Source organism: Ixodes scapularis, unplaced genomic scaffold (genome assembly GCF_016920785.2).
Source record: "Ixodes scapularis isolate PalLabHiFi unplaced genomic scaffold, ASM1692078v2 PGA_scaffold0__279_contigs__length_252992795, whole genome shotgun sequence".
Classification (NCBI taxonomy): Eukaryota; Metazoa; Arthropoda; class Arachnida; order Ixodida; family Ixodidae; genus Ixodes; species Ixodes scapularis.
The window spans coordinates 179,909,608-179,931,814 of NW_024609835.1; the positions used below are offsets into that span (position 1 = coordinate 179,909,608).

Genomic DNA, 22,207 nt, shown 5'->3' on the forward strand with positions numbered 1-22,207 from the left:
CAGTAAACTGCGCCTTTTATTCTGAATTGCCAGTGACTAGGGGCATCTGCTACACTAAAGCGATATCAATCCCCTAGAAAAGCTCCCATATCGGACGTCGACCGATTCCCGATCGCAGCTAAAGCATAAGGCTTTCAACAGGTATGAACCATGAATAGTTCGCCAACAGGTACTACGACTATCAACCAGAGTTGTGTCCATATCAAATACGCTACACAAAATACTCTGTTTGGAATACTTTTGGTAGAAATTTGATATCTCGCAAGAGAGATTTGATCGAGAGTATTTGCTACTTCATCTTAGTTACATTTCTCACTCCTTGTACAAATTGTTTAAATACATTTTTGAACGTTTGAATACTTTGCGAGAATAAGGATCGACACACCCTGGTACAAAGCTGAACCGATTGCAAACTTGTAGCGGAAACGGTCGGAAACTAAGCGGGAAACAAGCTAACCTCCAGGACCCAAAATGCAGACCCAAAGTGGCAAAACAAAAAGAACAAATAGAATAAAATAAGAAAGCAACACAAAAAGAAAGAAAGACACAAGCTTTAGTTTTCTTACTTCGGCTCCGCTTACAAAATGTGGACGTATCTTCGAACGTAATCGAATTACATTTCAAAGTATTTGTACTCAACTCAAGACATATTACAGATTAAGTAATTTGAGTAGTACTGTAAATGCTTTCTGGAAGCTGGTATTTAGTAACTTATCTTCAATATCGTTGTCGAATATGTTAGCTAACATTTTGGCGGGTTTCATGGACGTCACATCGTCTGATTTATCAGGGAAGAAAGGAAATGGGGGCCGAGTCTATGTAAACACGGCTCAGTGATTGAGAACCTAGCCAGTTCCCAGATGTGCTTACCTCATAAGCATGAGCAAATCAGGGAGGCGGCTAAGGGCCAGTGTGTGAATAACGGAGGCATGTTTACCAAGGCCTCAGCACCAACCTTCTACCCCCCCCCCCCCCTTTCCCGTCCGTAAAGTAGTTGATGTGATGTCCATGAAAACACGCCAATCAAAGCTCCGAAATTGGCTTGTTGTCTTACTCATCAAGCCTTTCCGAATACGCGACCAGCCTACTAGTAGACTCTTCCGTGACAGCATTAAAGCATTCGGAGAGTTGAGCAACTCTCAACCGATAGCCGGCCAAAAGACAGGCTCTCCCCCACCAGGAGCAGCGGCGTACCGTATTCATTGAGTAGGGAGCAGCCCTCGGTATCGTCGATGTTCGCCCGCGGCTGGAACTGCAGGTTGCCCATCTTGAGCACCGAGGCCACCACCTGGAAGGCAGCGTGGATCTCGTCCGGGCCCATGCCCAGGGCCTCCATGGACCGCTGCGACGGGGAAAGCGTCGAGTTGTAGCAAAATGACAATGCCAAATAGACGTTCGTGTTTTTCCGAGCCTTTACTCGTATCTCACAATTAATAAAGTAATAACCGAGAGATAAAGTAATAGCAGTAAAGTAATACCTGACACCCATGCTCAGCGTCATAAGGCGGACTCCTTTTTTTTTTTTTTTTACAAAAACTATTTTTATTGTTGTAGCTTGCCGAGTCTCCTTAGATTGCCGCGTGTGGCTACCCCGAGTGCTCTGGGGAAAACCGGACGCTCCAGGTTTTTTCTGGAGAGCAGTATGAGCACTAGCTTGTGAGTCTTCAGCGTGCATCGTGCAGTAGTGATACGCAACCGTACGCCGATGCCATTCTAACGCAGATCGAAGCAGGGAGGGGTGGAAAGTGTACCATGGATCCCGAGAGGCCGCAGCTTAAGCTTTGGCTCCACGTGCTGCGTCGAGCTATGGGGCGCTAACACACCCGGCTACCGATTCCCTCAGGAGACACCCTGCCCAAAAACAGTGTCCATCGATGTACACCTTTACATCGATGGACACTGTTTTTGGGCAGGGTGTCTCCTGAGGACACCTTTCCAGCACTCGTCAACTAGCCGAAAACTTGCGGGTCACTGTACTGTGGGACATATGCGCAGCGTGTGATGTCCCATAGCAGAGAACTACTGAGCTGGCTAAAATAAACCTGGTGGCGCACAGAAGTCGCTTAGTGGAATGGACCGATTTTGAAACCCCTTTAAAGAAATACTTCAAAGGGAAAAAAATATTGTTTAAAGGCCGGAAAAGGAACACGTATCTTTAAAAAAAATTCCTCAAAAATATTTTTTCCGCGAAATATTTACGCCGTTTGACGCAACTTAAGGCCCGTTCACACTCTTGCGACCTCTTAAACCTGGGTTCCTTAAAACTTCTTAAACCAGAGAACACACTGGCGCCATCTATTGGGAAGCAGTGTAAACTCGGCGGTCCGGCATATTTTTTTTTTTTATTTCTCGCGCATTATCCTTTTTTTCTTGGCTCGAAAAACTTTTGTCAATATTATAAACGAGCCTTTCTATGGGTATTACGCACATTTGACCTCGGAAATCCCGAAAAACCTTCGCTCTTGGGAAATGCAGTTCCAGGGTCACCGCATAGATGGCGCCACAATGTCAGTGTGTTCCCTCATGCTAAAAACATTTTAGAAGTTTTAAGAGATCTCGTCTCTCTCAGTCGTACTCGGTCGCAAGAGTGTGAACGGGCCTTTATCTTCGTCTCACCCTACGATGGACTAAATACCAAAGCCGTGTGCCGCCAGGTCCAATCACGTTCCACGCTAAACTATGACACGCTTAACATTGATAAAGGGGTGGACGAATAATGCTCCGAATCCAAAAACACTGCGTCATTCCTACAGCTTCGACACTGGAAACTACCGCAAACAGCCTGTACGTCGTGGCTTTTTTTGCAATGTAACATTGTTGAGTCATTCAGTGCTATTCAATTCTAACCACTGTCCGCCCATCCCCATGAGTTATCTGAGACGCGGGCACTGATACCTGCATCAAAGCGCAATGCACGCCATATCTATGTGGCTCGTGATTGGATCTGGAGGTCCATAGCTTTTGCCTTTAGTCCATCGTAGGGTAAAACGAAGTATAGGTGCAGAAGTGGGAGGTCGGAGCCCGCTAAGCCCCGCCCCGTGTTTACAAGGTGCTTGCATCTCTCATTGACTGGAGAGATGATTGACATGTGAAAGGTTGGCTGTTAATTTGTATGTCCGTGCCGTAATGCTATTAAAGTGAGGCTATTTTGTGTTTTTGTTTGAAAAGCTAATAATGAAGATAGAACCATTATTGTTTTTTTAAATGTATTCTGAGATTGCTTTTCCCGCTTTGGTATGAAACGTTAATAAACATGTCTGCCGGCGCTTGCGAAGTACTGAACGAGCGAAGCACGTTGAGCTCGTCGATGTTTATGAGAGCGAGTGAGTTTGAGTTCACAGAGGTGTTTAGAGAAAGATCTCAACCAACGTAGTTCGCGACAAACAATTGCCGCAAGTACGCGCCTTCGAAAGCGCTGTGCGGATGCTTGTTCTCGTAGAGGAACTGGCCGAAGCCTAGCGTCCCACATCAACTGCTGTGCTTGATCTGGCTTGATTTATTTTTTTGCACGTGTTGATGCTGAATAGAGATGCTGGTTCTTGTAAAAGCGCCCCCCCCCCCCCTCCCCCTTTGCCCTGTAAATTATTCAACCGTCGGCATTGCGACCATGGTTTCAATACCGAGAAGATACCTTCGAGGAGATACCGAGGACATACCTTTCAGTACTGACAATATACCTTTCAAAACCGCGAAGATACCCGTCAATACTGAAAAGATGCCGTGAAAATATTATTTTAAAACACCCGTCCCATTTATGGCCTTTAAAACTTTTTTTTTCTTGCACTGCTTTTTTAAGCAACAATGGCGGCGTGCATCCCTCCAGCACGAAGCGTGTGACCTGATCCGAGTCCTCGGCAAATGCTAACGGAGTAGTCGTTTTCGATACCTACTGTGCCGAGTCATCGCCGAATTCTAACGCAGCCTTCGTGTTCATTACAGGCTCATGGTGATTCATTATACTACATGGTGGTCTGGGATGGTTGACGTAGTAGCTATTAGTGGTCGCGCTTTTTGAAGAAGTCTATTATAACAACTAAAACAGTTACGTTTCGCAGGAGCAACAATTCAGCAATATCTGTAACGCTAAAAATTGATCTCGTGAATAAACCAAAAATTAAAAAGGGGGGGGGGGGGGGGGGGGCGAACGTTGTCTTTTTGTTTGTTTTGTGTCCCCAGAAATGTTATAAAAGTTCACGACAAAGCAGAGCAATATCGCTTGTGCTTCCTGGCACTGTATCTGAAGCTAAGGAAATCAGATTTTCAAATCTTGACGATCGCCAGTTGTTCCCGGTCTGCACAGACCGCCAAACCCGCGGCTCTCGCAAGACAAACGGGGAACGGTATGACGATACTCTAAGCATGGCCTATTTAGTGACTCTATACTTCGTTTCAGCTTCGGTCCAGACGCAGCCGATGCTACAAGCGCGAGCATGTGGCCCAGAACAGTGCTTGCACTGCACGAGCGCGCGTGCTTGGCAGGGATGCTGAAAGCCCGGAGCTCGCGCTTGTAGCTTTGGCTGCGTCTGGACCGAAGCTGAAACGAAGTATAGTGCCAGTACGAAAAGTATGTGTTTTACTTGCAGCTGCTGTGCAGCGCCACCAACGGCGGCGTCGGCATGACGCCGTGTAGAGACGCGTCGACCGCATCGCCCTCAGCCCGTGCACGCATTTTTGTTTGCGCGCGATGCGTTCAGTTGCGGCGGACACGGTGTTGTGAAGAGCATTGCGCAAAGCTTGTACACACAGTTGCGTTGAAACGCAGTCGACCACAGTCAAGAGCCGAAAAGAACGCGCTATCGTCACATTGCGGCTCACCAATATTAAGCGAAATTCGCGGCAACATGGCGGCGTCTCAGCCGGTCTTTCGGTGCCCGAACGCGGAACAAGATGTAGGTCCTTGACGGGCCCGGGCGAGCAGGTAACCCCCTCCCCCCCCCCCCCCTTTTTTTTTTCTTCTCGGCATCTTATTGGTGTACCGCAACTCGACGCTTTGAAAGGTTGGGCCAGGTATACTCTCTTTCGTCACGCTAGGGGTTGCTGCCCGACCGCGTGCTTCGTGCCGCAAGGACGCCGTTCCGCACTCAAACGCGTTCAATCGGAAATGTGTGTATGGGCCTTAATGCATTCGCTGTGCCCGCATCTTCGTGCGGCCATGTTTCTCGATCTCGCCCCGGAGTAACGGCCTCCTCTTTGGACATTCAAAAAGCTATCCAGATCCAGCGTTTCTCTGTGTGCCTTTTCACTCGATTTGACCCGCAGGACTGGCTGGAAGTTCGGATTCCATTCTGCCCACGCAGGGAAAGAGTAAACAGCCGTAACACTCCGCCGTGTACTTTTGCTTGTCCGCGCTAGAATACTCTTCAACGCAGTGGTTGTGGGTTCGGCATTCCGGTAACTATACTATTGGCACGACATTCACAAGGGCCAGTCTGGAAATTAGATGATGGCGGCTGTTTTTGCCAGCGCACCGAGGAAATCTGCGTTTTCAGTTTCTGTCTCTAGCAAAAAGTTAGCACCGACTGTGTCCCCGAACGTTTTGTGTAGCGCAGTGTTCAGGTATGTTGACGACGATTAGAAGGTATACGGTCGACTGTGTACGTACGATGTCTATGCGAAATGCTTCAGCTAGGAGCCGCACCATGGCGCCACTGTTTTGACGCACTCTTTCAGCAGGTTATGAGTTAGCTGTTTGTGAACTGCGGCATCCGTATAACAGACCTATGTCCTAAGTTTGTTCATACATAGAGTAGAGATACAACATCTGGAACACCCGAGACTCGGTACAAAAAAGTGGCCAACACTCAGGTCTCAATTTTTGTTCAGACCTGTTTGTGTCTGAAGTTTTCTTTGATAATTATTATTATTATTATTATCATTTAAGTATCGAGTGTTTCAGATCTTGCAAGTTCACCAGCTCGCCTGCATGTTCTTTGTTATTTTCAACAAAAACAATCCACGCCAAAGAAAACACGAAGCTTCCATTACCTTCGTTAATCCAAAGTAACTTTTGTCGTCGATATTTTCCGCCTGAGAGCCCTTGCTGTGCTTGAGTATTGAGTAATTGTCGATGTTCCGCTGCAATTTTAAGCTTTCTGAAAGAAAAAAAAAAGAAACGACGGGGATGAAAGCGGGTCACTTAATTATCCATAAATAAGTATGCACGTTAGTACAAAAAACGTGCAAGCAGCATCAACGCCACGCGAATTATTAGCTTGCAATAATCTACGAAATTAGCAGAACTTTTTTATATACTCCGATGCAACTTAACAATATACAGCAGCGGCGCTAGAGACATCTCAACCAATTTAGCGTTGTGAGCGTGCCACGTGACTGACGCGCCTCGCGCGTCGCTGCTCCTCTTTCAGGGATCACGTGACACTTTGATGGATTGTAGAATCCTCCGCGGTTTATCGTGTATAATTTGAAACGGAGTGTAGGGTTGGCATGCTGAAAAAATTGCTATTCGAAGGAAGAACAATCAAAGCCGCTATTCGTGGAGCACATATCAGCTAGAGCGCGTGAGAAATTCATTTGATTGGCGATATTTTGTAGAGCTGCGCTTCTATGGAGGAGCCTACGTGGACATGGTGTAACTTTACAATTTAATAAAACCGCGACTTCGTCAGCAGAGGCACGCTGCACGTAGTATAGCGTGAAGATGCTGCATCGTTTGGTAACGCTTTTAACTTTACTGTCTAGTTTTTCTGTTTTTCTATAGAGTAGTTTTTTTAAGATTGTAATATATATAAATATGATTGAGATCCTCGTATTTTACCAGTATCATAATTATCATCAAAGTTGCCGCTAAAATTCGCTTCGCAGGTCTCGTATTTTATTAACAAAGCGCTCCTTCCCACTGTGATAGTCAAAAATCAATACCGGGTAGCAATATACTTTATGAAGTCGGCCTTCGTGTTTTAGATATTTGAAAAATCAGAAGAGTTTTCGGCGTGCAAATCTAAAGTTTGACCAGAGCGTCTTTATGCAATAATGCGTATTCTCCGTTTAGTAACTCTCGAATAAAAATAGTTGGGCATTGGTAGAATATAAATTACATCGGCATGCTATAGTTTATTAGATTAAAGTTTTCTCATTTAATGATGTCGTATAATGCCACAAAACTAATCCTGAATGAGTTGTATTACGGAGAAAATATTAGACCGGCGAGTACTCATATATGACGTTTTGAGGCCGAATGTGAATTCACGATTGATAGGCGTAGCGTCCACGGGACGACAGCCTTTAAATATAATACGGAATGGGCACGCTTAAAGTTATTAAAGTTATTGAGGACCGGAGGCAGTTAACTGGACGACCAAAGTCGTCTTCGGTCGTCGGGAGAAGAATCAGGCGAAAAATTTAACCAAAGGCTGTAATCGGAAAAGAATTGCCCGCTCATACACCACCTCCTGTTTGTGAAGAGGTTCCCATACCTCCGCGAAACGCCGTCACAATAGAATGACGCCAACTCAGCAAATGGTCCCGAGTACGACGATGTTCGTCCTTCAATGCACTAATTGTACCCGAGGTCAAGCACTCGTGACCATACTGTATCGATATCACTGTGATATCATCAAACTTGTAGTGCACGAACTTTGATCATTCTAGGGGGTGTTGTCTCACGCCGCTTGACCTGTTCAGGTTGCGGTAAGAAATTCATGCTTTCAAGCTGATAAATATCGTCGTCGGTTAGTTCGCATAATGTAAACCGTTCCATGTGATGTTCAAACAACAAACTCACTTAATAGGTGGATGTCGGCGCCGCTGAGTAGCTGATAAAAAAAGTGGAAGTTGCGCTCTCCCTGCGTCTGAGAAATGACTCTTGACTGTGCGAAGAAAGAGAGAGAAAAAAAAAAGGTAAGGAACAAGAGCTTAACAAAACTAGTGTCAGTAAAAATAGTTCGAACAAGGCTAATCTATTGTCACAGTATCGGGTTACATGAATGGCCGATTTGCAAAAAGATGTAATGAACGCAAAGCGCCACGTGCGCAGAGCAGTGCACAAATTTCATACCGTGAAAAACAGAGGGAGAGGAGGAGACAACAGCGCGCGGGAACATCAGAGCGCCGAGCTCTGATTGGACAGATTAGGGGGTAAACGCAAAGGGGGTAGACGCTGAGTCTCTGCTCATCGTCTTCCTCCAATCGTGCGAACAAGAGCGTCCTCTGTTTCTCGCGCGAAGTCTCATGTTCGAATGCCGGCATTCGAACGCGTTCGAGCAGTGAGTACAGGAAAAGGCAGCGAGCCTTTGCGTTCATTTACTGATCATTCCAAACAGGGCTCGGCGCTGAGACATCCCCGCACACTGCCATCTCCTGCTCTGCCTCAGTTTCTCACCGTAAGCTTGATTAGATGTAAAGACACTTTTAAAACATGTTCCACTTGTTGGACTCCACCAGCGAAGAGAAATGTAGAGTGCTCCACAACCTTAGCGCTGTTTCGCGAGCGCCCGACTTCCGCGAGGGGGAGCTACTAACTTAAAACCCGTGTTTTCAGGCATCTAATTTTTTAAAGGGCTACGGTGTTAATTCTGTATCTAATAAGATTCAGGTGTGTCGTATTTACGAATTTTTTTCGTTGGCTATCGTATAGTACTTTTTTGTGAATACGATCGAGCTAAGGGAAGGTACTGCTGCATGTATTCATCTTTATTATTTCACAACATAGAAAGCATTGGAAGTCGTTATTTTTACCTTTAAATAAAGGTTTTACTGCCTGTGTAAAAAAAACTTTTTATTTGTTTACGGCACGCGCTAGTTGTTATACTAACCTAATCGCTTAACACAAATTACAAGCTATCTGAAACATTCAAGGTCTGTCCAATGAGTTGGACAGACCTTGAAAATTGTCATCGTAAATAATAATTGAAAGTTGAAAGCTTACCTTTTCGAGAAGATCTGAAAAACAAACAGAGAAAAAAGAATGCATCGTAAGATAGTAAAAGGAGCAAAGTATCATACTCCGTGCCATTATGAAAAAAAAAATCCTTTCTCAAGTTGTGTGCCACGGCGCAATTGATCACCGCCGATATTGCGAACGTCCGCGAGGCGTGACGCCCTCTTCTGCTTACACTGCCAGCGGGTATCCGAACTTAAGATCAGCAAACGCGTGATATTATTCCCGTCCCGAACAATAGACGGAAAACCGATATGCCCTTTCAGAGTAACTTGGAACGATCTATCAATTACAGATCAATGTGTACACCCCATGGCGGCACTGCAAGGCGCAGCAAGAAAAGCTTCCCGCCTCCACCAAAGCAGGTACTCACAGTTTGTAATGATGCCGCCAATTGGATCCCCTTTGAAGTCGAACTCAATGTCTATGTATTTGCCCTGCAAACAAAAGTTCAGTATTATATGGCTTCGCAGTTAGGCACAAATGACAGATGAGACACGACAAATATAGTGTAAACGGTACGAGCTAAGGGGCCAACCACACTTGGCATGGCAATCGCCGTCTCTGTGAGTGCTCACGAAGTGTACACGATACTCTAGGATTATGGCCAACTGTTTCTACATTTCAGTGTCTCCAAACAGAGACCTATTGGAACCATTTGGAACGGTAATGTTTCCGTTTGTGAGCACTATGATTTCGAGCCCATGTGGGTTGCTGATTGTATTGGTTGAGTTGGAGCGAAGATTTACGTTGAAATAAACTTAGTCTAAAATATTTTGCACAAAAAACAGCGTTAGTTGTCAAGTATTAGCCCGACACATACCAATCACATTTGTTACACAAATGTACAGACCGCCTTCCGAAACAGTCCAAACATGAGTTCATATATGTGAAATGTCAGAATACTAGTATAGGTTATGGGTAGCGTTTACAGTATTTGGTACAACTGGATCCGCTGAAAATTGTTTCTCTTTCTAAGGCCACGCAAAACGGTGCTCGTTGTACAGAATTTGGCATCTAAAGTTTGTAAATCATTATCTAATGTTTATGTTATGCTAGTAAATTCGAATAAAGTTCATGATGTGGTTGCTGAACGTCTAGTAACAAAGTGACAACATAGAAACTTCGGGAGAGTGAAAATTTCGGCCTAAAATATGGTTTCATATTTGACACTTTCTCATACTTTCGCTAGGTACTCTTTCACCTGAATCAAGACGCAATGTCTTTGCAAAAGTTGATGATTTCACACTACAGATTGTCTGATTAATACTCACAAATCTGGAAGAATTGTCATTCCTATGTGTCTTTGCGTTCCCAAAAGCTGTAATAAGACAAAACAGAACTATTTAGACCATCATGTTACCAGCAACATAATGCACAAAACCCGAAGTGCCCCTCCGTCCCTCCACCCTGCCTTTCCTTCCGCGCTTTCCGATTAGGAACAGTAGTTCGAAACCTAACTTAATAAAATACTTTAAATTTTAAAACTTTTGCGCTGGCGTAAAAAGACCTTCAGATGTACATTGTTTACATTGGGTAGATTTAGTAGATCGCTCCGATGACTCCGATAACGACACCCGATACTCCGTCGACGTCTTTACACATGCATTGTAACGCTATCAGGTATCGTTATCGGATGTATTGGAACGTTCTACTAAAACTCTCTATTTACGCAATGCATAAAACGGAATTCGAGTGCAACATATTACCCAGCCGTAGAGAAAGAAAAGATCAAACATGATTTGTACTCTGCTCATTTGACTATAGTACTACGAAATAAACCAAGAAACGTGATTGAGCAGAAAAAATTTATCATTCCATAGAACTTAATTTCTCAGTGTCCTAATGCATGCACCTTTTGTATTTTTCATTCCACGCGGATTTTTTAAATGTAAAGTTACATTGACAGGTACCAAGTTTACAAATTTGTAAAGTAACCAGCTACAGTCTGGTCGATAACATAAAAACGCTGCGAATGAAATCCAAAACAACCCTCAATATAATATACTCAGGGTTGTTTTTATTGTATTTGCAGCTTTTGTACGAGGCTTTTCGGTGAAATGTCACTAAAAGCCACCGAAGTGGCAGCACTGGAAACAAAGCGCAAATGCACTAAAGAATACGATTTTCGTAATACTTACTCTAAAAGTGAGTGCCGCAGTCGAATGACATACCTTCAAGCACGGGCGCGCTTTGCAGCAAGTGTTCCTTGATGGTATCCACTTCCGCCTCCATGCCAGACACGGCGGTTATGTACTGCATCACCAGCTTGCTAGCCTCTGCACATGCGATCAAGTCAAATAGTAAAGATGTCAATTTTTAGAAAAAAAAAACACAAGTGATTGGAAGCTTAAAAAAATAGTCAATACCCCCAAAAAATATTTTTTTAAGTGCCGGGAAAGAAAAGGTATGTAAAAAACATCTTTCCCCAAAAAAACTTTTTGTAATACATTTCGGTCGCTAGACAAATTTTTAAGTATTGCGACGTGCGGTGCTTCTATTTCGAAGCGACGTGCTAAAATCGATGCACGTTTCAAAATCGCTTTTACTCAAAATACCTCTCACCGACTTCCCTTCTTTTCATTGGTCTACAACTTGAAAAACGACGTAAATATTGCAGTTCAAATTGTAGCGCAATACATTGTATTTCGGTACAATTTGTACCAATGCAGATCATTGCGGTGCAAACCGTACAGCGATGAGAATATTACGGTACAACTTTGTAACGCGGTACGAAAGTTTATTTTGAGTCTTACGTATCTGATTCAGGCACTTATTAAAAAAACGCGTGATTTAGAACTGTAATATTTTAGCGATTCCGAAACATATATCTGTTTCGGGTCTACATGCCGAAATATTCTAATTGCTCCTAGCTCAAATATGGTATCGCGACATCCATATTACATTGCGAGACAAAGTTTTTTATGTATTTTTCCGGGACCGTTTATTTTGCTGAGTGCGTGTCCTATCTTGGCATTTAAAAAAAAAAATGAAAGTAGCCTTTATCTTCAACGTGCTATAATGCATGTATGAAAGGCAGCATTTAAGGAGCAATAATTTAAATGTGTTTAGAACACCTATACTAAAATTTATAATTTATATTTATAGAGGAAATTGCCTTAGTGCATAAAGTCACGTGAAATCTATTTCCCGGAAAAATTAATCGTATAAACCCAATTGTGTATAGGTCAGATGATGTCAATTTCTCCACTGAATTTAGGGGGAAAATCAATTAGTGTGAGCGTGCCTTCGGGATAAGTAGACCCAAATAAAAGAAGCAAAAGCGCCAGCACGGGTTGGCGGAGTTCAGGCTACGCGCTTCTCCCGCTAAATCACAATAGAACCGCTGAACGTATTCTTATCTTGCCGGTCAATCATTCAGTTATCCTGTCTCCACAAATGCATGGCGGTCAAAAAAAAAAAAAAAAACGGCGGATGGTTACAAGCGGCTGACGATACAGGAGTTCCTGATGATACAGGAATTTCTGATGAGGGGGGAGTTTCCGTACACGGACGTTCCTAGAGAGGCTCCTCTACGGAGAATATAGGAACTTTAGCAAGAGCCATCAAGGCTGACCAGCGTCCTTGCTTCGTGACGAGAGGCACGAGCCACGGGAAATCAACGTGAAGTGTCCAACGTTCCTTGGAGAAGCATCACTAAAACGTTACCCGGTGCCCGGGATGATTAAAAGTTACTTGTAGCACAGAAAGAGAGCCTTTCGTTTGCGCATCAGGTGTACTTTAGGTCAGGTGCCGTCGTATCACATGAGATCAATTTCCTCGTCAAATTTTGAGGGGAGACTGAATTGCTCTATAGCTCACGTGACACAAATTCCTGTCAAATCTTGCGGGGAAATTAAGTTAACGTGTAGGTCACATGATGTCATGTCACGTAACACATTTTTTCCGCGAAATTTAGAGGGAAAACTGGGTTGGTGTATAGGGCACGTAACTTGAAGTCACGTGACAACAAATTTCCCGCTAAATTTACCAGGGAAATGGAATTGGCGCATAAGGCTTGTGGTAGGTCACGTGGTATTAATGTTGCCGTTAAATGTAGCCGGAAAACTGAATAAGTGCTTAGGTCATGTGACATCAATTTCCCCCCAAATTTAGTGAGATATTGGCGGACGGGCGTAGGGACGGACAAAATTTTAAAATTAAATGTAGGTTTTCTTCTTTTATTTATTTATTTTTATTTTGCGGGGGGGGGGGGGGGGGGGCTGGTTAAAAGCATTTTATGCATTAAAAAACGTTTTGGGGCTTAGTGTCCTTAAAGTATTGTGCCTAACTAGCTAGATGTCGAAGGTTTCTTTGCGTACTGCTCCTGATTTTAATGCAAAAATATCAACTGTAGCATGGAGCGAACCGACGTCAACAGCTTTGAAGCCGCGCCAAACGGCCCCTCGCCCTGTCCCAATGTCGTCTGCAGCAGAAATTTGATGGAAAGGCTCCCATTCACTGGCGTGTCATCAAGGAAAGAGGCTCCCATTGGCTCTCGTGCGGCTAGTTCCAAAAAACGCCACCGGAGAAGCCCTCTCCATGACGGCGCACTCAGCGGCCTGGTCACCGTAAAGCATTTGCATTCACAACTCATAAGAAGTGATTATATGTCCTCGAACTTTTTTTATGATGTTGTGCAATTCCATGAGCTATTGATAATAAAGTGATGATGTCGGTGAGGCCATGCTTCTCTCTATTAGGCTTTTTTTTTTTTTTTTGCGGCCTCTTATTTGCCAAGAGGGGGAAACAAAATGTCGCGCGGTAATGTCGATCTAGGTACACTTTAAAAAAAGCCCGTGCGCCTACTTACCCGCACAACACTCGGAGAACCAATCACCGCAACTTACGGAGGCAGCTCAGCGAATAACGATGCCGAAACATATGTTTAGATCAGACTACGCAGTCTGAGTTGTGACATTAAGCAATGCAAGCGTGACGTTTTGCATTGCTTAATGTCACAACTCAGACTGCGTTTTTTGGCCTAAACATATGTTTCGGCATTGTCATCCGGTGAGCTGCCTTCGTGAGTAGCGGTGATTGGCCCTCCAAGTAGTGTGCGTGAAAGTAGACGCAAGGGCTTTTTTTTAGAGTGTATGATTCCTCCTTAGATCTAGGGCCCTCGGTTATCTGGTACACTCTAAAAAGAGTGTGCGTCTACTTTCACGCACAACACTCGGAGAGCCAATCACCGCACCTTACGGAGGCAGCTTAGCGAATGGCGATGCCGGAACATATGTTTAGACCAAGAACGCAGTCAGAGTTGTGACATTAAGCAATGCAAAACGTCACGCTTGCATTCCTTAACGTCACAACTCAGACTGCGTTTTTTTGGTCTAAACAGATGTTTCGGCTTCGTCATTCCCTAAGCTGCCTCCGTAAGGTGCGGTGATTGGCTCTCCGAGCGTTGTACGTGAAAGTAGACGCACAGGCTTTTTTTAGGGTGTAGGTTGCACGACACCAATGCTGGAGCCTTGTTCAAGTAAGTAACACCGTGAGCACGCTAAGCGTACTCGCTCTTCCTCGCGTGAGTTGAAACATGGTGACGCCAGTGTGGAAATAGCCCCCAACCACTTCCAGTTCTGAACTAGAAGGCGGATTTCGTGCTATTGGCGAAGTCAAATATGCACGCTGTCTTCAGGGAATAGCCACTTAAAGCACTGTCAGTCTTAATTCACTCGTATAATAAAAGAATGGTGAGTAAACAACTAGACAATATACTTGAACCGGAAGTGTGCCAGGAACCCCCTATAGATGAAACCACTCAGTTCGTTGACAAAAAAAAAAAAAAAAAAAAAAAGGACGAATAGGCGAGCTTTTCACGATGGCCTTCTTTTATTGAAGTCTCGCGTTCTGCGAATGATCGCGACACAGAAGAATACGTCAATTTTATTTTCCTGCCGTTTTAATAATCGTCGTGCAGAATTGTTAATTAATATATGAAGCAATATTTCATAAAAAACCCAAAATAAAAATGTCTGCCTTCTTAGCATATTTTGGCGGCGATTAGCCGATCATGCGTGAAAGACTTGATCCCCGGTATCAGCCATTGGTGGTGAGCGTATCCATTTCATATTCCGCAATGAATCGCCAAGGAACTAAACGGCAGCAGAAAAACAAATATGTTCGTATATGCCTGATTTTTTTTACCGCATGTTCCTATTACTAGAGACATATCTTTAATAACTGGGACATTAAATATCCCGTTAACCTAAGACATAACCGTGGATGGAAAACAATTAGAATGAGCTCTACCGCTATTATATTTCTCCTTCTCTCCATCCCTGCGTAAACTGCCGCACGTTTATTGGCGCAAGATAAAAAAAATGGTTCTCCGGTTCTTTTCGATAAGCGGAACATCGTATACGTCGCCAGCTAGTCAAAAAAGCTCATTCACAGCGATCTATCTCAATCTTGGCGACGGGTCGCGCTCTGTCAACATCATATCAAATTTTGAACTCAAACATGAAATACCGAAATGTTTTTGTTACCTGTGTACATAGTTTCCTTCGCACCGATATGAACTTATTTTGAACAGTTAGCACATTTTTCTGCCCCGAGGGAGAAGCAGTGGAGGAATTAATAAGAATAAGAAACCTAGAGAATCGCTGGTGTATAGGAACATAACAAAAACGCGAATGAAGCTGAATCTGAAAATATAATATTTCCAAGCACGAAGTAAAACATACAAATGTCGTTATTGAGCCTGAAGGCAGGGGAAGATTAGATTTGCCGAATGGCTTCAGTTGCTAAATGATGGTACTTGAAAAGTTAAAACGACCACAAAGATACGGGGGAAAAAAAGTTTTTTTTTCTTGTTTTTTTACATTCATTGCCAGGAAAGTAGGAGAACTTAAAATTAAAGACGGAGTCCATTTATTTTTCCGGTTTTCTGTGTCATCGAACGAAGTAACGTCGAACAGGAGAAATTCGAAATTCGAATAACTGCGCAGGGAAAAACAAGATATGATACTCTTTAGAAGTTGGCCTATAAATAAATATCTTAAAATAATATATGTTCGAAAGTGTGCGTGTGTGTGTGTGTTTTTTTTTACAGAATATTGGCTAGCGGTATCTCTACTATGAAATGAAACTTATATGAAGATAAGTTTTGATGTATCGTACCACAGCAGAACACTCACCGAGGTGTCCAAGGCGATACATTCGAACAACCGTTATAGCGGGGCAAAGAAGGAGTTAAAAAAAAAAAATAGCCGACTGAATCATTGCATTCCGGAATAATGATCTGCGAAGAGTCAGTACGTCTGAATTACGAGATAAGAAAGTAAGGCAGTCATCTGACGTTTTATTGCCGCCATAACCTCTGCACCCCCCCCCCCCCCTTTCCCTTTTTCCCCCCAAAATCCTTCGCATATTTTCACTTAAAGAAACTAACGGTTGCAGAGATAAAAAATACTTCGCTTTATAAAGATATATTTCACTTGGCCCAAAATGCATTTTTTATGTTAAAATAAAATAACTGTGACTTCGTGAATATCAGAAAGCGCAAGGGCCTCACTCCACTATTTTGCATTTATGTTGTCTGAAGATTCAGAAATGCCTCAACGACATTTCAGCTCGCTTGTAATAAACAAAAAAAACAAAAAAAAAAACAGGGATTAGAACGTTTAGATTTTAAGTATCATATTAAGCGTTTATAATGTGCTTTAATTTGGGGGAAACAATTCTTCGATGTGCTATTTACATTAACTTAGCAATTTAAGCATTATTTTTGTAAGCTAGGTTGTTAGTAAATTATAATAACTGGCATATTAAAAGAAGAAAAAAAAAACGCTGGGGCGTGGTGTATAGTGTTTGCGTTTCTTGCTTCATGATTTGTTCCTCGACGTCCTTAATCTTTTCTGACGATGACGCTGACTCATTTGATGCGAAGCGGTGATAAGAGACTCGAAACTCGCTCTCCGTTCCTTAAGAAAGCATCGAGAATAGAAGAAAATACGACTGTAACGTATAGCATCGTAAAGTGAGTGAGTGAGTGATTTATTTGCACTTAAATTGGTGCGCACACGGCGGCGTGCCAGGCAAGGCAGATAGGCAAAAACCCTTACGCGTGTGCGTCTGCCAGCCTGCCGCTGTGTGCGTTGGGAGTTACAGCACTACCCAGCTTTAGAAGCGTTAAAATTATGATGGAAGTGATGATGGAGGTGGTGGTGATGACGATGATGTTGCTGATGACGATGGCGATGGTGATGATTATGATTCAAGAAGAAGAGGGGGTGAGGGAGTGAAGATCATGATGGCAGCAGACGCGAAGGCATTAGTTTAGCGAATACCTTGCAAAGTTCCCGGGATTCATCGTGCGACGTGGGCAGAGGCCTACGAGAAGCTAATGGTATGGTCAAGAAGTCTCTAATGGCGGCAGGCAGCAGGGATTCAGTGTGACGAACAGTCCTGCCTCGAAGAAGTTCGGGCTGACCTGATCTTCTACCGAGACGTACGGCTGCCGATAGGCGAGTGCCCAAAAGAGATCCGTCGAGCAATCGGCACAGCACGCGAACTCGAGAAATCCGCCGTCTCTGATCGAGGGGCCGCCAGCCAAGGGTTGTGAGCCGTGTGTGGTGCGGCACGTCGGTCGTGCCAGGGGACCAGGCGCAGATTTTGCGGGTTGCGCGGCGCTGCACACTCTCCAGTCTCTCGATTAGGTGTTGTTGAGGGGGAGACCAAACTGCAGAGCAGTATTCCAATGAGGGCAGGACTAAGGACGTATATAGTGCCTGCAGGACCGCCGGCCCACCTGGCCTTGCGACGCGGGTGATGAAGCCAAGCGTCCTGCGGGACTTCGCGATAACGCCGGCAATATGTACGGAAAAATCCAAGTTTTGGGAAAACGTGACACCCAAGATGGACAGGTTGTCTGATGCGGGTAAGGGAGGGCCTTCTACAGTATATACAGGGCTTGTCGGTTTTTTGCAGTTCGAGAAGCGTATCACGGAACTCTTTGATGCGCTCAGGCTTAGGTGTTGTCTCGAGATCCATCTCTCTATATCTTCTAGATAGCTTTGCAAGTGACGTGCGTCAGACTGGGACGAAATTGTCGTCGCGATCGATGTATCGTCTGCGTATTGCACTAGAATACACTTGTCGTTGCGTGGCATGTCGTTCACGTACATGAGAAAGAGCGTCGGAGCGAGGACAGAGCCCTGTGGCACTCCTGATGAGATGACCCTCTCTGTAGAGCGTGCCCCACAGTACACAACTTGTTGGCTGCGGTTCCGCAGAAACCTTGATATCCAGGTGAATAGGAAACCGTGTATGCCTGCGTCTGTGAGCTTCTCAAGCAGGAGATTAATGTCGAGCGTATCGAACGCATTGCTTAGGTCAAGTTGGATTAGATCTGTCATGGTTCGATTATCCATGTGATCACTGATAAAATGGGTAATAGTTGCCAGTGCTGATTCGCAGCTGCGACCTCTTCGAAAGCCCTGCTGACTGTCGGAGAGATAGCCGGATTCTTCAAGGTGGTTGATAAGCTGGCCGTTGACTATCCTTTCAAATGTTCGACAGACAATCGAGGTGATTGACACAGGACGGTAATGTTTTGGTTCATTCGTCGGCTTCCCTTTTCCTTTGTGTAGCGGAGTGACCAAAGCTCTTTGCCACGTTCCTGGCACAGTACCGCTGTCGAACAGCCTTTGCAGAATCTGGCACGTGGTCGGTAGCATTAGCGGACAGAGCCGTTTGAACCACGTCGGCGCGATACCGTCTGGACCGCAGCTGTGAGAGGGCTTGATTTTGGAGAGCGCCTCCTGTAAAGACTCGGTTGTGAAGGACACAGTGTCATGTTTCGACTGGGCGAGGCTTCCCACCCTTGTTGTCGAGGGTCGCGCTCCGGGGATGTCGGGGGCATCAGCGTAATGCTCGTTGAGCAAAATCAGTCCAGGGTGATTCGGGGATGGGCCATTGTTGTTTATGGAGGAAAAGTAGTCGGCGAAAAGATTAGCGATCTCTTGTGGGGAGTCAGCCATCTTGCCGTGGACGACGAAACATGGTCGCTGGGATGAATGGCGTAGGGATCTAGTGTAGTTCCAGAAGACTTTCGGATCTTTCTTAGCTCTTTCAGCAATATCGCGAATGTAGTTTTGGTGGGAGATGTAGATCGTAGCCTTAAGTGTCCGTTGGTGATCTTTTGCCAGTTGTAGAGTGGCAGGACACTGGGATCGGCGTGCCCGCCGAAACAATGATCGCTTGATTCGCGCGGCCTTGATGATGTCGGCTGTGATCCACGGCGAGTGTTTTCGCTTTGATGAGCGGACGGAGCAAGGAACACATTCCTTCTGAATGGCGACCATGAAGTCACACCACAGGTCATAGTTGGATAACCAGTCTGATCCTGCGGAGGTCATACACCACGGTGCCAGGTGAGCCAATCGCACCATATGATCAAAGTCAAGTTGCCGGAACCCCCACAACATTCGAGCGTAATGCCCTGTGCGCGGCAATGAGACTGCGTAGCGAAGTTCCACGGCTTTGTGGTCACTGCCGTGGAGGCCTTCCGATACGTCAACGGCTTCGAGGCTCGTCTGGTTGGAAACGAGCACCAAGTCAAGAAAGCTTGGTGTACCGTCATGGGTCGTATACGTTGGTTGCTGGCATGCTTGGGCCAGGCCAGCGGCGCTCATAGTCTCAAGGAGGACGTCGTCGGAACGGTCGCGAGGGACTGGGTCCCCGTAAGAAAGCCAGTCAATGTGCGCATTGAAGTCGCCGAAAAGAAGTATGTTTGCATAAGGTTTAGATGCGGCAGATTCCAGGGGTGCTTCTAGTAGTCTATAGGCTTCCTCTCGTGAAGCGGGCGGGCAGTAAATGCAGCCCACAAGGATGGTTCCACGAGGGAAAAAAAACTCAACGAAAAGCGCTTCGAGGTCCTTGTGTTCGAGGTCACAGCGGCGATTAACGTGGATGTTCGATGGAATCGCCATTAGCACACCTCCACCTCTGCCACCTCTGTCCTTGCGAAACACGGTGTATGAGTCGAGAGGAAGTAACTCGCTGTCGGCGACACTCGCGTCAAGCCATGTCTCGGTTAGCAGGATGGTCGAATACGGTGGGAGGGAGGAAGCAAGTGACTGAAGGTCTAAAATCTTGTTTTTTACACTGCGGCAGTTATTATACCAGAAAGTGGAAGATCTGTTAATGCCCGTTGGCTTTGAGTGCACAGATGCATCGGGCATACTGGTTGTGGCACTGTGGTAAAGTTTCCGCCCTAGTGCAAACATCACACACAATGGGCCACTCGGCGTTAACCTGTACGCGCTTAATCTGTTGGTCATCCCACTTCAAAATGAACAACAAAATTCGACCTAGCAATGTACAGGACTCATTGTTGATAGCGGAACAATGCCGCTACAAGATGCGTCTGCTCTCTCTTGTCTCAGTAAAAAATATTGAAAAATTATTGTTTTCATTTTAATAGTTTGACGCATGTCTTTAAAAAAAAATATCGACTAAGTTGTAGGAACTTTGACGAGACAAAAACTGTAAAGTGTACATTAGAATTCTTAAAGCCATTGTCTTGGCTTTATGTTAGGCTGAGGTTATATTAAATTCCCCTTTGGCTCGCATAAACAAAATTCTTATTTAGTTGAAAATACGTTTTTATTCTATAATATATATATATATAATATATTTATTTTCAATAGTGGGCAAAGGCAAGTTGTTTAATTAACATTTTCAGGTAACAAGTACACATCTAAACTCACCTTTGTTGTCACATTTCATTCCGTGGCTTGCAATGACTATTTTTTACGATTTATTAGCAGAGATGGCTGGATTTATTCGCCCACACTTTGTAAGACCACCTTTTGAGGTGCATTTTTAATATATTATTAGCGAAGAAAAAAAAAACAACGAACGAGGCATGCTGCTGAAACTTCCCTACCGGAAAGAAAGGAATAACTCCGAACCACAGTTAAATAAAGCATCAGTGGTATGCATATACGTAAGAACAATCGATAAGAACAAGCTTGCCCGTTTTTCCCGCCCCGCTCTCTCCTGTGATGATGACGCACTGATCTTGATTGCGGTCCCGTAGAGATGTGTAGGCGTCATCCGCCACTGCATAGCTGCAAGGATGGAGCACAACATCCAAACACTGTAAGTCACCAAGTTATTGCGTCTTCGTGCATTTTTTTTTCACACAGGAATGTTGAGCGGTCACTTTGCTTACTATAAAAATAATGTCCCAAATACTAAAGATAAGCAGTCTGTGAGTTAACTTCCTGCAGAGCGCGAAGACATCCATTCACGGCGAAGGATCCCAGAAAACTAAGAAGCTCAGTATATAAGACTAGTTCTGAAAAACGCGGTGTGCACAAGGACCATGATCAAGTGAAAGATCATGCTCAATACCTCTGCGCACACCCCATATTTCTTTTCTTGTCTAATCGTATTTCAAGCCCCGTCATTGGCTGGGGTGCTTCTATGGCTCGCCGTGATTGGCTATCTCCGTGTTCTGCCCGAAAGTGAACTCTGAGACTTAGTATTCTTTTTTATGGAGTGCACTGTGTCTGTTCAATTTCTGTTTTAAATAATGCCAAATATTGCTATCGAGATGATCTTTGTGAGGACGCAATTTTCGCAAATTTTACGAAACGCCTACAAATTGCAAAAAATAGGTCCCGCGACCAATTCCGGTAAAACGCAAAAACATATCGGAATCTATATTCAGATCCTATCGCGTTGCAAAAATTATAACCTGCACATTATTCCAAAACTTGAGCTTTGACCTAAATCGCGAAATATTGAGCACGTGAAAAAATAGGTATTTAAAACTAAATGACACGTAAAAATTTTCGCATCGTAGTTTTAAGGAACGTTTTTCTTGTGCTACTGAAGTAAATATAGTTACGGACAGCCAGGCAATGAGATTCCGACTTTAGCCGGTAGGGACGCCCAACAGCCAATCACAAAGCATGAAGCCTGAGCATGATGAACCGCACCCTCCTTTTCTTCATTTGTAAGGGATTAAAGTTCCTCGGTACATCCAGAAAAAAACGAGAAAGGTTTTAACCGCTGTTATAAGGGACACAAAGCTTGCGCGTGACATCATTCCCGGTCATGCCGCCCAGAGCGGTCGGTTCGCCGTGTTAGCTTCACACCGCAGAAATTGCGGTTCGAAGAAACCGGTAAGTATAAATAGCTATCAGTATCTAGCAATGGCGACACTTGCAAGCTATGTATACATATGTTTATTTGTACACACAGTCGCGCAGCATTTGTGCTCGAAAGCTTTGCTCTTTGAACACATCAATCTCACTAGTCGCGGTTACGTGCAAGCGACCATAGTGGCATCGA

General features: G+C 44.5%; 1 protein-coding gene across 1 annotated transcript in view; it reads right to left on the reverse strand.

Annotated features, from left to right (window-relative positions):
* The window catches only part of LOC8034224 (unconventional myosin-Ia), a 121,354-nt gene that overhangs the window by 66,558 nt on the left and 32,589 nt on the right, over positions 1 to 22,207 (reverse strand). The window contains exons 4-11 of the mRNA XM_040502041.2: positions 20,882 to 20,976; positions 11,071 to 11,175; positions 10,171 to 10,217; positions 9,270 to 9,333; positions 8,885 to 8,898; positions 7,742 to 7,826; positions 5,986 to 6,092; positions 1,195 to 1,342 (exon numbers count right to left, since the gene is read on the reverse strand). Coding sequence (XP_040357975.1) covers positions 1,195 to 1,342; positions 5,986 to 6,092; positions 7,742 to 7,826; positions 8,885 to 8,898; positions 9,270 to 9,333; positions 10,171 to 10,217; positions 11,071 to 11,175; positions 20,882 to 20,976 — 665 coding nt within the window. The remainder of the gene's footprint in view (positions 1 to 1,194; positions 1,343 to 5,985; positions 6,093 to 7,741; positions 7,827 to 8,884; positions 8,899 to 9,269; positions 9,334 to 10,170; positions 10,218 to 11,070; positions 11,176 to 20,881; positions 20,977 to 22,207) is intronic.